A 14,085-nucleotide genomic window follows, 5' to 3' on the forward strand; every position below is an offset into this window, starting at 1 on the left:
CAGAACAGTTTGTGGCTGGGGGGATGGGGGTCTTTTATAATCCTGAGGGCTTTCTTTAAGGTTAACCTGGTATTTTTACTCCACTACATTTATTTTTGTTACTTTACAGATTTGGATTATTGATGTGAGATATAAACAACCCTTAAATCAGACTTTAGTTACACCTGAGTAAAAAAAAACTGAGATATTTGATGGTGGGTGCTTGAGAAGACTAAAAATGTAATTACTCGTTATTCTCTAATCGTTCATTACAAACTGCATATAATGGATATTTTGCACATCCCTTTCAAGATTTATTGAAATATCATTGACACAACTACGGTGTAGTTATGCAATGATGACAAACTTGGGTCATAGGTTCCTCAACAAGACATCTATCAATATGTGTGTATACCTCCACTATTAAACTGTCATATTCTGCATGTTTATTATTGTATCTACATACATCTTATAAGAGTATAATAAATATGTATAATATCGGTTAAAATAAGTGCTTCAACATAGTTAACATTGCAGGAAACTTGATTGTCATCCCAAAACAAACCATGCAATATATTAGACTTTAAGTACTTTGTCAGACTTAATATGTATCTGTTGATACCCCCAACGCTTTTTTTATATATGTATTTAAAAGAAGACCTTAACCTAAAGTGTTATTTAATGTTTTAATAAAGCCTAATTAGTTTGTCTGTTTTGCACATCCTCCTATTCATATCTTTGTACATCAGGCACTAAACTGTTTTATTGTAGAGATAATTTACAGTATCTTCTTGATATTTTCTATTCTCTATTTCTATCATTGACCTTCTAATTTCCCCCTAATTTGTATGTACTCATAATATTTAAATGTTTTCATCAAATATAACATATTCAACAAAACATGCAGCAGACCCAAGGCAAGGCAAGTTTATTTATATAGCACCTTTCAACACAAGGCAATTCAAAGTGCTTTACAAACCTGAAATACATTAAGAAAAAGTTATTTAAAAATAGTCAAGCAACACAATCTACCTGCATTGCAATTACTCTAATCGTGTAATAATGTGCTTTAACCAGTAGGTGGTTTGGGTTAAAAAGCTGTCAAGTTTACAGTGTTAACAATAAAATATACTGCTGTTTCTGGTTTAGTTTACGACGGATATATCTTGTTATTGTTTTGATATTTGTAACACAAAAGCGATGGAAAAAAACCACAGCAACACAGAAAAGATGGTCTTAACATGACCCAGAGGTCTAGTTAATAAAAAACAATAATATCAAAACAAAATATTATTATTAACTTTATTGTGAAATTAAAACAGAACGGTAAAAGAATAGTTTCCGTTCTATTCTGAGGCCAGATCTCTGTAGATTAATAAATAATTAAACCAGATGTGTAATATTTAATGCAGCCGAACCATTTATTACAATGCATTCATGTGATGATTTTCAAAGAGTAAAGCAAGCACTGCTGATCAAAGTATGATTTTAAACGTTTTTTTTCATATGGAATGCAGTTGGAGGTCAACCAATCACAGAGCTTGAGGACTAATCACGGGGTTTGTCAAGAAAAGTGGAACGATAGCTAAGGATTATGGGTAGTGTAGTGTCTTCGGCAATCCTAAACTCCAAAAAAATATTTGTTTCTCCGAATCGAAGGGGGAAAATACAAAAGCATTGCACACAATTTCATTACACAATGTTGTGTAATTAACAAGGATAATCTGGTGTTTTTGAGTTGATGAGTAGTGCAGATATCACTGTAAAATCAATCGACAGTAAGAGGAATACTTACTTCCGGGTGTAAAATCCTCCGTTATCCAATGGGAATGGACGCTCACATTGCCTTTAACTGCCGCCGACATGGACGATGCGGTGCTTCCCTGAGCGTCAAATACCGCCGCCGATGGGAATACATTGCAATCTGTTGAAAGCTCTTTGCGTCCGTTTATGAAGCTGAAGGAGCCTCGGTGCGTCACAAGTATGTTGACACCTCAAAGCTCTTTATATGCTACGAGTCATTCACCTATTCACACCTCATTCATACAGAGCAGCACCACTTGCTCTAGTGAAGCTAACACACACACACACACACACACACACACACACACACACACACACACACACAGGATTGAACCAACAACCCTCTGGTTGAAAGACACACTGCCTCTCAGCCACAGTCACCATTTCATACAAGCTGGTAAAACATTCTGGGGCTTTCCTCCTCAACATTTTGAGCTGAACAGAGGAAACATGATGTATTAACAGAAACGTGGAGTCCATCACCTCAATAGACGAAAATGTATATACTGTACTGTATGCCTTATATGATTCAACAACACAAACATTTAAAACCTCATTTACTGTAGGTAAAAATGGGTGATTATTATCTGCAAAACGCTGGTAAAATCCTGAAGAAAAGTTGTCCCTGTGGCGACTAGTATCTGTAAAACATTTGAAACACAAAGATTTATTCTGCTTATAAAGTCACAAAGTGGGAAAAATCAATTGCACTTTCCCTTTTACCATTTGTAGTTTCCTGCCGCTAAGCATGCTGGGAGTTGTAGTTGTACTGTGTCGGTGATTGCATGCAGGTGTGTGTGTGTGACATCACTGGAATGACAGCCTCACATAGGAGATGACATCATAACTATGTCATCATGACATCACAGGTGGCTTTGGTGTGTGTTCCGGAACTCTCTGTCTCTCTATAAGAGGGACAGAGATCAGAGGATCTGCATTCAATCCAGATCGTTTAGTGATAGACGCATTCAGACAACCTTCACAGTCTTCGAGACAGACAACTTCTTCCACGGACACACAGATAATTTGTACCTACGCACAACACAAGTGTACAGACTGTGCCATGGATAGAAGAACCAACCAGAACCAGAGGGGAAACCCCAGGCCCTTTGACCATGGAGCTGCAGCTGATCGAGCTTACAGGCAGATCCACTGCAGAAATGGATGGATATACGGCCTGGATGAGTTTCACATGGCTTTAGGGGAGGAGAGGGCTGGCTTTGGCCACAGGATGCGCAAAGAAAAAGACAATGTCAAACGTCTTGAGGACCTCCTGAGTAACAGGAACTCAGGGTTCGACCAAGACAATAAAAGGCTCTTTGACATCATCCAGTACCGTGAGGCAGAAATCTCACATCTGAAGGAGCAGATTGAAGCTGCAGAGAGCCAACACAAGCAGCAGCTGGATGTCATGGTGGCACAGCAACAGAAGCTCTCAGGCCAGAACAACAAGACCAACCTGGTGAACTCAAACCTGCTGCAGAGAAGAGAAGAACAACTCCTTCAGTGCGAGGAAAAGTTCACCAAGAACCTGGCAGAGAAATGCAACATCTGGGAGAGTGAGAAACTACAGATGGAGAAGAAATACGAAGAAGTGACTCAGGAGAAGAACGACCTGGACAGGAAAAACCTAAGCAGGGAGACTGAGTTTCAACAGCTGGAGGCTACACTCAAACGGGTGGAGAAGCAGAAAAATGACCTGGCCAAGAAAAACAAGAGCTGCGAGACGGATGTCAAACAGCTGAAGGACCAGATGAGAGAGCAGGAAGAGATGTTCTCCAAAGACCTGGCCCAGAACCAGGAGAGCTGGGAGAAGGATCTGAAAGAGGTTCAGGCTGAATTAAAAAGGGCAGAGGATGAGAAAAAGGACTCTGCCAAGAAAAACCTGAGCCTGGAGAGCGAAGTCCAACTGAAGGACGGACAAGTCAAGCAGTTGGTGATCGGTTTGGATGAACAGAAGGAAACGTTCTCCAAAGACCTGGCTGAGAAACAGCTGAGCTGGGAGCTGTTGGTCCAACAGAAGGAGAAGCTTGTCAAGCACTTCGAGAACAAGTTGGAAGAGCAGGAAGAGATGTTCTCCAAAGACCTGGCCCAGAACCAGGAGAGCTGGGAGAAGGATCTGAAAGAGGTTCAGGCTGAATTAAAAAGGGCAGAGGATGAGAAAAAGGACTCTGCCAAGAAAAACCTGAGCCTGGAGAGCGAAGTCCAACTGAAGGACGGACAAGTCAAGCAGTTGGTGATCGGTTTGGATGAACAGAAAGAAACGTTCTCCAAAGACCTGGCTGAGAAACAGCTGAGCTGGGAGCTGTTGGTCCAACAGAAGGAGAAGCTTGTCAAGCACTTCGAGAACAAGTTGGAAGAGCAGGAAGAGATGTTCTCCAAAGATCTGGCCCAGAACCAAGAGAGCTGGGAAGCCAAGGTTCATTTGGTGGAGATCAAATTAAAAGAGGTGACCCAGGAGAAGAACGACCTGGCTCAGAAACACCAGAGCAGAGAGAAGGATCTGAAAGAGGTGGAGACGAAATTAAGAAAGGCAGAGGATGAGGAAAAGGACTCGGCCGAGAAGAACCAGAACCTGGAGAGCGAAGTCCAACTGAAGGAGAAGCAGGTGAAGCAGATGGAGAACCAACTGGATGAGCAGAAGATGTTCTCCAAAGACCTGGCCCAGAACCAAGAGATCTGGGAGACCAGGGTTCATCTGACGGAGACACGATGGAGACAGGTGGAGGAGCAGAGGGACGACCTGGCTCAGGGACAACTGAGCTGGGAGGCCAAGGAGAAACAGATGGAGGAGGAGAAGACACTACTGGAGGACATCTGTCTTCACATGAAGAACAAGAGCAGAAGTTTCTTCTCCCGCAGGGGGGACACTGAGGACAGAGACGTCGCCTTGCAGAAGATGAAGAGCAAGATGTTAGAGAAGGAGATGAGGAAGAAATCAAAGAGGGAGGAAGCTGAGGGGAGAAACAGTGCCTAAAAGGAGACTGAGAAGACGGAGGCTGGTGATTCAGCTCCGGCTGGACAACAGTAACTCCCTCTTCCTCCTCCTCTTCCTCCTCCATTTCCCTCACCTCCTTCCTCCTACCTCACCCGCCTCCTCCCTTCACCTTTTTCTCATGTATGGTTTTCTGATACTCAGGTTTTCCAGCAATTCAAATAGAATTGACAGAAAAAACTCAATATTAAGTCCCTCCTCAATTTAGCTCAACTCCTTCCTCCTAACTCCTTACCCTTTCTCACCTCACACTTAGTTTTCACAATACAATTAGGATTACAATTAGAATTACAAAGACTTGATTTAAAAATAAAATTCAAAATCAAATCTAATGTCCATGTGTGTGCCTCACTGTGTAATACAATACAATACAATACACTGTGTAAACAAGTACAGTATACATTCATTACTGTTTTACATGGTGGTTACTAAAGTATTTGTATTCATTTAATTTATGTGTTAATCAACACTTTCATAAATAAAAGAACCCATGGTATGAAATAAAAGATGTTTGTACAGATACTTCTTGGTGTTTTTATATTTGTTTCACTGTACACGTTCAATTCCATTATTTAGTTGTTTTTTAATAAATGGACTGTACTTATAAATCTCTTTATCAGGTATGTTCACAACTGCACGCCACGAGACCCTGACAATCGCTATTGGACGATCAGGGAGTGAGACCATGTCGATCTGAGACGCCATATGCCTAAAAATAGCCTGATAGGAAACCTTTAAAATGTTCCCACATAATAGGGTTTTTTAGAAAGTTAGACCAGGCATTAACTTCCTCTTTGGCCCTTCTCTTATAAAGTAACTAACCAGTAACTTAACGTCACAGCAGGCACAACAACAGCCGGTGTTTATTGTGAGTGTTTTCACACGCACGCACGCACACACGCACACACACACACACACACACACACACACACACACACACACACATTTCCCCTCTGTTCTACTTTAATCATTTGCTCCGCTACTAATCAATCAGATCGATGGATTCCAGAGAAGAGGAAACTTTGAAGGCCTTTTTCTAAAAATGATGACTCAGTGACAGTCATTATATAATGTGAAATATGTTGCTTAATATTACACTGAACAAAAATATAAACGCAACACTTTTGGTTTTGCTCCCATTTTTCATGAGATGAACTCAAAGGGTAATGTTGTGAATCGAGTGGCCTGTGTTCGTCGTCCATAACATACGCCTGCCCATACCATAACCCCACCACCACCATGGGCCACTCGATTCACAACATTACCCTAACCCAGGGGCAGTGATGTACCTGAACGCGTTCAATGAACGATCGTTCATGAACGCGTTCATATTTTGGGCGAACGTGAACTGAACGTACTGTATTTCCGCTAGATGAACGTAATTGAGAACGCGTTCATTCTCAGCGCTGTATAACGGCGTTCAAAAGTGCGTTCATTCTCAGCACTGTATTATAACGGCGTTCAAAAGTGTGCCAGATTTCATATGCCTTTCAGCCGAAAACCCAGTTAAAACACACCGTAAACAGGCTTCAAAATAATGCGGAAAACCACTCAATCTGGCAACAGCAAGCTGCCTGTGACGCGTACGCGCCTGTCACCCCTGGCTGTCGCACTAAAATATAAATATACTAAATATATCAGACTCCTCACAACAAACAATGTGGAACCGCGGAACCGGCGAGCATTGAATGAATGAATGAATGAATTAGTATGGACGAAGCCGAGAGCAGCTGCAGCAGCACTCGCTCAGAGTGAGACTCTACGGCAGTGGTGGGGAACCTCCGGCCTCCGTCCGTATATGGCCCGCGAGACAATTTGGTACGGCCCTCGAGGTAATTTATAAACACACGCAAAAAATAAAAAATGAAAGAAATCTAGACCGCAAAAAAATTAAACAAGCTAGTGCCTGTTTTTCCTGGCCAAGGTCAGGGTCCTTGAACACAACACGAGCCTAACGTGTCATCACGTGGTATATGTCTCGACCAAGCGGCAAACTCTGGGGAAGAGCCGGGAAGCCAATACGGAAGTGCCACACACTGCAGTTCATATATTGGCCGATAGGCGATGGCTGCAGAAAGGAGCAATTTCCATAGACCCCCATGTTAAAATGCCCAACTTTACAGCGGAAAAAAACATGTTTTTCTCCCTGGCTCCATACATTTTATTATCGATACAGTTAGATTCCACCTTCATGATTATGGATCTGTGAGTGAATTGTTTTCTAACGCGACCCTTTTATTTATATTAGGTCTTAAAGTTTTTGCATTAATTAGGGCGTGGTCACGTTGATGGACACGTACATGCCTCACTGTCAGCTAACAGCAACTTGTCCACTCTGCTAGGCTACAACCATAGAGGCTACAACGTTAGTTAGTCATAGTACTGTACTTGACCCTTTAGCTTTAGCCGTGTTCGTGGGTGATATACCAGACAATTAAGATGTCGTGCTGTGCGCTTGAATGTACTAACAGAACTTCCAAGAAGTCTACTCTCAGCTTTTTTCGGTGAGTAAAATGATAATATTATACATGTTAACCCCGTTAGCAGGTGTTTGTGTGCTTGTTAGCTTAGCTTGTTATGTAGCTTATTAGCCAGCTAAGGATGTAACCCTTTATACGTGTATATATATATATACAGTTTAGTTTATGATTCAGCCTTGGGTAAGACTGTTATAGTCTATGGCTATGACGCCCATAATGCTAAACGGGAGCAAATGTTAAAAGGGGACCCAATTATCCCAGTGGTGGGATAACCGAAGCTAACCGGAGCCGTAGCTAGCCCTTTGCGGCTCCGTTAGCTTCGGCCAGCGGCGGAGCCCGGCGTTATAACTGGAGATCAAGGAATGCAGCGAAACGCGGACTTGGTTCGCCTGCAGCCCGCTATAGTATTAGCTAAAGAAATGATGTTGAACAAGTCTTATTAAGCTGAACATCGCCACAATTGTTCTGCTATGTATCGGTACTTATTTTATTTTATTAACGTGTGAATGACAAGCATTAAGAATAACAACAAATAGCTATTTATCTTGCATATTGTCTCGTTTGATTATGAATGTAACGTTTATATAGTGGAACTACACTGTTTTATCAAAACCAAAGTGCCACGCAGTAACTTGGTAGGCCCATGCATGTATTTCAGCAGGAAATGTGCAACCTAGATTACATTTACCAACACAGACTATATAGAAATATTTGTAAAAGTTGTTCATGCGTTATTAAGTGAATATGGCATTAACCCTCCTGTTGTCGTTGGGTCGGTTTTCATGTATTTTTTAATAAAGGTTTCCTTTAGGTGATCCAGACAGGCTGGACCAGTGGGTGCTGAACATCCGGAGGAATACATGGACCCCCAACGTTTCTTCTCGCCTGTGCAGTGAACACTTTGAGAGTCATCCCTTCAGCACGGACTCATGGGTACAGATCCTTTTAAAAAAAAAAATAATAACTTGGTTCCATTTGTGAGTGTAAATTGTTGTTACTAATTAAATACATGTTATACATCATACAATGCTAAATAATTGTTATGGCACAGCTTGCACATCAGTGATAAGTAATGTTCTTTTGATTAAAGGCCAAATTAAGATTTAGCCAGTTAAGTAAAGAAACATAGAAATCGATTTTTTTGCAAACCATCACATTTCTCTTCAATTTATGCAAAGACTCTTTATCATAGATAGAGAATTGCCATTTCCCCCACATACTCTATGTTAAAAACAGATGAATTATATTACCTTTTTTTACATTATTTTAATAGCAACATTCATTCATCTGTTGTCATCTTATAACTTATTTATCTTAACAGCTATCATTGTAAAAAAAAAAATGTTTAAGTTAATTTTACTATACAATATTTATCTCTACATTCTGTTCTTGCATATGTCTTATTATATTTACGTGTATATAGATTTCTGCCTGCACTAATTTATTATTCTTAATTTAATTTAGAATTTATTTGATTGTTTTATGTCTTATATAACTATGTTGCATTGTTGGAGGAGCTCGGGACAGATGATTTGCATTGCCATTCCTACAATGTAGCCTATGTGCATATGACATAAATCCTTTGAATCTGAATCTTGGAAACACGTAATTGTTGAATAGATTAACTGCATAGTTAACATGTTGGCCCTCTATTGTCTTTTATAATGCACTCTTACATTTAAAACAACATTATTCAAAAGAAAGTTGAATATCTACAGACCTCAAAAAGTTATTTTATGTGATTTTGTTTATTATTTTTATTAGGGAAGGAGAAAAACACTGCAGTGCCCACCATTTTCTATTTCACCAATGGCAAAGAACAACAGCCTGGAAGGAAAAGCAGGGTGAGTAGCAATGACGAGGTAAGTGACACTCCTAGTTCGCCTGTTAACAGCAAGGAGAAGGAGGTTGCAGATGTCGACCATGGTAGTGGTGAAAACAGTCTTGCTGCTGATCAGAGCAATATCATTATGATACAAGGCACACCTGAAGAAGCCTTTGTTGTTCCACATGTGGAGCGTAATGACATTTCAACAGTCAATGCTTGTGAGGAGGATGTTGGTTTGGGTAGCAGCAGCCAACAAACAGACTCCGCCTCTGTTCACTCTCACACTTGGGCTTTAAACTAAGACGGGTCATACTGAATAGTTTGTGCACACATTTCTAACATGTGATCTTTCTTTCATGTAGGACGCTTGAGGGAAGTTGCAACGCCTCGGCCAATGGGATGTCTTCTCCACGTGAAAGAGATTGAAGGCATCATTTATAACTTGAGACAATTTTCCAAAAGTTATGACTTGTATTGGCTTAGATAGTAATGGATTACATCTAACACGAATCAAGATCGTATAGAAAAAAATGAAAGTGTAATCCTTAGATACATAGGAAGAGATGTAATCGGATTAGTTTTACTTTTTTTAATAATAGGGAAACTCAGGATTACAATCTTATTCAAAACCTAAAAAGAGCATATATATGTAAAATGATCAAATTGTATCTCTTCTCTGGAAGCGGTACTGTTCTGTAGGCTAATACTAATTGTGAATCTATACACCTACTGCCTGAATCTGCTTTATGGTATTATATTATACATTTTAAGTAAAAAAAATCATATTAATATTTCTTCTCTCCTGTGTTTATTTGCATTGCATTTGATATTGAGGTAATCCAAAACAAAAATAAAGTTATCACGTTACATTACTTTTATATCTTGATACTCACATGAAGTTACTGGTTGTGTTTTTGGCAAGTAGCCCTCCCAACCCTGTACATAAGTTATATCATTTGAATTACTGATACAGTTGTTGCACATCTTTAATTTATTTTCTCGTGTACTTAAGTCATAAAATGATTCGAAACCTTTACTTTTCATAAAATGCAAGATGTAACTTTCAATGTGTATTTATCACATTTTCAATGTAAATAGATCTGATTAAATAAAGAGTAAAAGCACAATCTTAAATGTTGACATTTATAATTTTCCTATGCTTATTGTTAATGTAGTGGTGTTATAAACAAAATGTTGTCCTAAAGGAAATTAAGATGTTTTTTATTTGTTGACAAAAGATTTAAAGTTGATGCTCACAACATGTGGGAACATTTATGGAGAAAAATGTTTCTATTGTAAAACAAATATTTATCTGCATACTGAACAAAACTCTCTAAAAGGTATTATCTTCTGTGACGTTACGACCCTGTAGGGATTGTGGGTATTTCACTTCATAATTACATTCTATGGTATGCTTATGACATTGATGCCAACATACATGGGACTAGGGGAGACCTTCCTGTTGTTTGCATTGTCATGATAAATGACAGCGTAGTATTCATTGTCAAGATTTGTGTTTTTAAACTTGGGACTCTTTTCAGACTGCTCCGGCTTGGGAAAAGATGTGAGCCTTAATTTGTAATGTTTTCTGTATTGTATGGTAAGCTTATCCTTTCATTTGATAGTCCCATTTGGATGTGATAGCTAACATTTTCAGTAAGCAGTAGACAAAAGAAGTGAAAATATGAATGTAATTTATTTTCAATATTTACATAAATACATAATTATTTTAACAAATCAAATAACAAAAAACATCATAACAAATACAAAATAAAAGGTTTGACAGACAGCCATGCCCAGCATGGGCCTGGAGAGCTGCAGAGTCCAATGGGGGTAAGAGGGGGGGGGGTGGGATGTGGGGAAGAGGAAGAGCAGCCATGTTAACAGTGTTATGGCTACAGATGTAATATCTAACTCAACATTAGCCATGACAGTCTGGGCTTAGCAAGGGCCTTAGAATACATACTCTAAAGGCCAAATCCAAAGACAGTGATACTGACATTTTAGCAGTTCACAGTCTTTGGAGGTGGTCTTTCAGGCAATTGGCTGGTGACTTAAAAAAAATATCATTTCCCCTAGGGGTGAAATGAACTCCATCTCGCAAAAACAGCCCAGGACTGTCATGTCTAATGTTGGAGTGGTCAACAATGGCACCATTTAGGCTATGAACAAAAGTAGCCATAACACTGTTAACAAACTTCCGGGCCTTGTCAATTTTGACAGGATTTGCACCAGCCCTCCACCGGCGCCTCTGGGAGAGCATGATCTTCAAGCCAGGGTGCCGATGGTGAAGCTGGTCCAGGTCCTCCTTCATCTGGTTCAGCAACTGAACACTGGGCACATCCCCCAAGTCATTGCCGCCACAGTGGATGAGGAGGACATCCGGGACTGCTCTTCCTCGCGGGGAGTAGGAAAAGAAAGGGAGGACACCTCTCCAGCGCAGTTCACCCCAACCGAACCAGCACACCCTCAGGTCGAGGCCAAGGTTGCTGCTGATGGTCTCTGTAGCTCTCTGGGCTCCACGCCGGACATAGCTCCCGATTATCCATACAGTCACTATGGGAGGAAAATAAATGAGAGTAACAAATGCTTCAGATCATGAGGAATATCAAATAAAGTGTTGCTCATTTTGTTCCTTTGACAATAACATACAAAATAACTATGAAATCACACCTGTATGGTTAAAAGTAACAAGAGAGCAAAACCTCAAAAAACAGATTAACAGCACACAGTTTATATATATATATATTTATATACTGTGTGCTGTTTATCTACAATTGTGCATACATGTATATGTATAGTATGTTTGTGTGTAATGTCAACCATCTGAAGTCCTGTAAAGTAAGCCAGGACCATCAACTTACAGGTTGTGCAGTTTGGCGTGGATCTTCTTTTTTCTTAATTCTGAAATAAATAAAAATGTTTTAATCAATATAAAAGCACCTTTCTTTTTCTACAGTCATATTTCATTAATCACATTTAATTCACGCAACACTGGCCATATCTCTGCTAGTTTACAAAGTTTAGTTACAAATGACATTTATATTAGAAAAACGGTGAAGCACTTAAAAAACAATTGTATAGTGTAGGTTCAAGAACCTTTAAATCAAAAGGACAAGTTTTGTAAAGTTACAGGGTATCTTACCTTCAGAATATGCCGGGAACGAGGAGCAGTGACCGCAAGCTGGGTTGTTAGCATAGGTTGTTAGCTTAATACTGAATAGAGCATGTTAGCTTAGCTTCTTAGCCTGAGCTAGGTCTGGATCGTCACGCTCGGTGGCAGCAGGTCCCGCCCTGTCCCACCTCGGCTCCGCCTCAGCACCGCCTCTTTGCCCTTATTTGGAGCAGGCGGGAGAAGGCGGGAGTTAGACTCTGACGTCGCTGTCGAGCCGTTAGTGGCCGACTCCGCCTACTAAGGGGTTCTCGGCAACTCTGCAGAATCCTATGGGTGACGTCACGGACCCTACGTCCATTTATATATACAGTCTATGGTCTCGACTGACAGGGGTGCAGTTCTGACGGAGAGCACCAGAACGCCACTCCTGCACTTCAGAAATTGCAGTACCGATAAGTCCATACACATGCCGCAGTTTCTGCGTGTCTGTGTCTTTAGTTGAAAGCCCGGTGGCGATCTGCTCATCTGTCATACTGATCAGACAGTCAATAACTGTGTTGTTATCATTAGCATCTGGTTAGCTAGCTATGCTAACGAATATAAGAAGCTTTGTCTACAACCAGTGAGGTAAAGGCACATCTTTATATGATCATTATAGTTATAAAAAAAATAAGAGAATAAAGTAAACAGGTATAAAATACTATAGGACAGTTATTAATAAAGAAGAATACAGTTTCAAAGGGGAGTGATAATTTGTCAAATATCCATAAATTAAAAGAAAATCTGTTTACAGTTGTGTTTGGGTGTTGAGAGATGTGTCCATAGATCTCCTAATGTTGCTCTCATAGTGCAACACATCTTGCCAGGGGAGCATGCCCCCCGGACCCCCCTAGAGGAGGTTAGGTCCCCCCCACTTAAATCATGTTCACATGGATAGGAAACTAAATACATTTGCACACATCTTGTGTCCATATCTTTCTGTTTTGGTGGTCACGCCACACCCTGCACGTGCATGCATACGCGAGTCATGGTGAGATATCTGGATTAAGAGGTTGCTTTTTCTTTGCACAGAATGAAATGAATGGGCTGTGATTTTAGTTTTTTTAAGCAGAGGTCAATAACTTGTACGGCCCTCTGAGGATATTGTAAACATTGAAATGGCCCATTAACATCGTACAGGAGACAAATAATAGCTCGCAGCAACTTATTGAAAAAATAACTATGAACTATAAATTAGTTCATTTTTGAAACCATGAACTTTAGTTCAAAATTTTGAATTATGAACTATGAACTGAACTAGTTCATTTTAAAATGTGTGAACTGTGAACTGAACTAGTTCATGTAGAAAGTGAACTTTCCCAACACTGCGTATTGGGATCATTGGTATTAATGTGGACCGGAGGGAGAGGGTGACGAGCATAAGTTTCACTTTCCTTTTTTATTTCAATTCCAACTTTGGTCATGAAGAATATGTTTCTCTGTTGTCTACGTTCATAAAGCAAAGCAGCAGCATCAGAGCACGGTGCAGAGTCTCTAGATGAGTTTACAGCAGTCCCTCGTTCTTATTAAACATCCATGTTGTAGTCCGCTGTATAGAAAACTGTGGTTTCCATAGTTTCCCCACAGCAGCAGACGCACACAATGACGTCCGCTGGCGCATCATAAACACGTCGGATAGTGAAAGTGCATTCGGATTCTCTAAAGTACCGCAGTCTCTTCTCCTAAGTCCTTTTGAATTCTCCTATCCACTATCCCTTAACCCCGTGACGTTTCACTCAGAGGTCAAGGAATAGACGATAGGGTTAGAATTTAGGAGCTGATTTTTAAACTATCCGACTGCAGCCCTGGCCCCGTTGTTTTCACAAACACCCCCGCCACACATTTA

At 40.3% G+C, this 14,085-nt stretch overlaps 1 protein-coding gene and 2 long non-coding RNA genes across 4 annotated transcripts; 2 read left to right on the top strand and 1 right to left on the bottom strand.

Annotated features, from left to right (window-relative positions):
- The first annotated feature begins 2,706 nt into the window (after positions 1–2,706).
- Positions 2,707–5,108, top strand: LOC117457721 (interaptin-like). Its single transcript, XM_071205307.1, has one exon. The coding sequence runs from the start codon at positions 2,846–2,848 to the stop codon at positions 4,757–4,759; it is 1,914 nt and encodes a 637-aa protein (XP_071061408.1). The 5' UTR covers positions 2,707–2,845; the 3' UTR covers positions 4,760–5,108.
- A 1,671-nt stretch (positions 5,109–6,779) lies between these two features.
- On the top strand, positions 6,780–10,146 carry LOC139435025 (uncharacterized). Its single transcript, XR_011644305.1, has 3 exons — positions 6,780–7,281; positions 8,069–8,190; positions 9,022–10,146. It is a non-coding gene; the product is annotated as an uncharacterized lncRNA (long non-coding RNA).
- A 616-nt stretch (positions 10,147–10,762) lies between these two features.
- On the bottom strand, positions 10,763–12,340 carry LOC139435026 (uncharacterized). 2 transcript variants are annotated; one of them, XR_011644307.1, is made up of 3 exons: positions 12,231–12,340; positions 11,950–11,989; positions 10,763–11,641 (listed from the first exon to the last, which is right to left on the bottom strand). It is a non-coding gene; the product is annotated as an uncharacterized lncRNA (long non-coding RNA). The 2 variants fall into 2 exon arrangements; XR_011644306.1 differs by having other exon boundaries at positions 11,950–12,340.
- Between the last annotated feature and the right edge of the window lie 1,745 nt (positions 12,341–14,085).

Source organism: Pseudochaenichthys georgianus, chromosome 13, assembly GCF_902827115.2.
Source record: "Pseudochaenichthys georgianus chromosome 13, fPseGeo1.2, whole genome shotgun sequence".
Lineage (NCBI taxonomy): Eukaryota > Metazoa > Chordata > Actinopteri > Perciformes > Channichthyidae > Pseudochaenichthys > Pseudochaenichthys georgianus.

Bases quoted from the DNA above. Each gene is read 5' to 3' on its own strand.
- LOC117457721 (XM_071205307.1), top strand. From the start codon at position 2,846: ATGGATAGAAGAACCAACCAGAACCAGAGGGGAAACCCCAGGCCCTTT.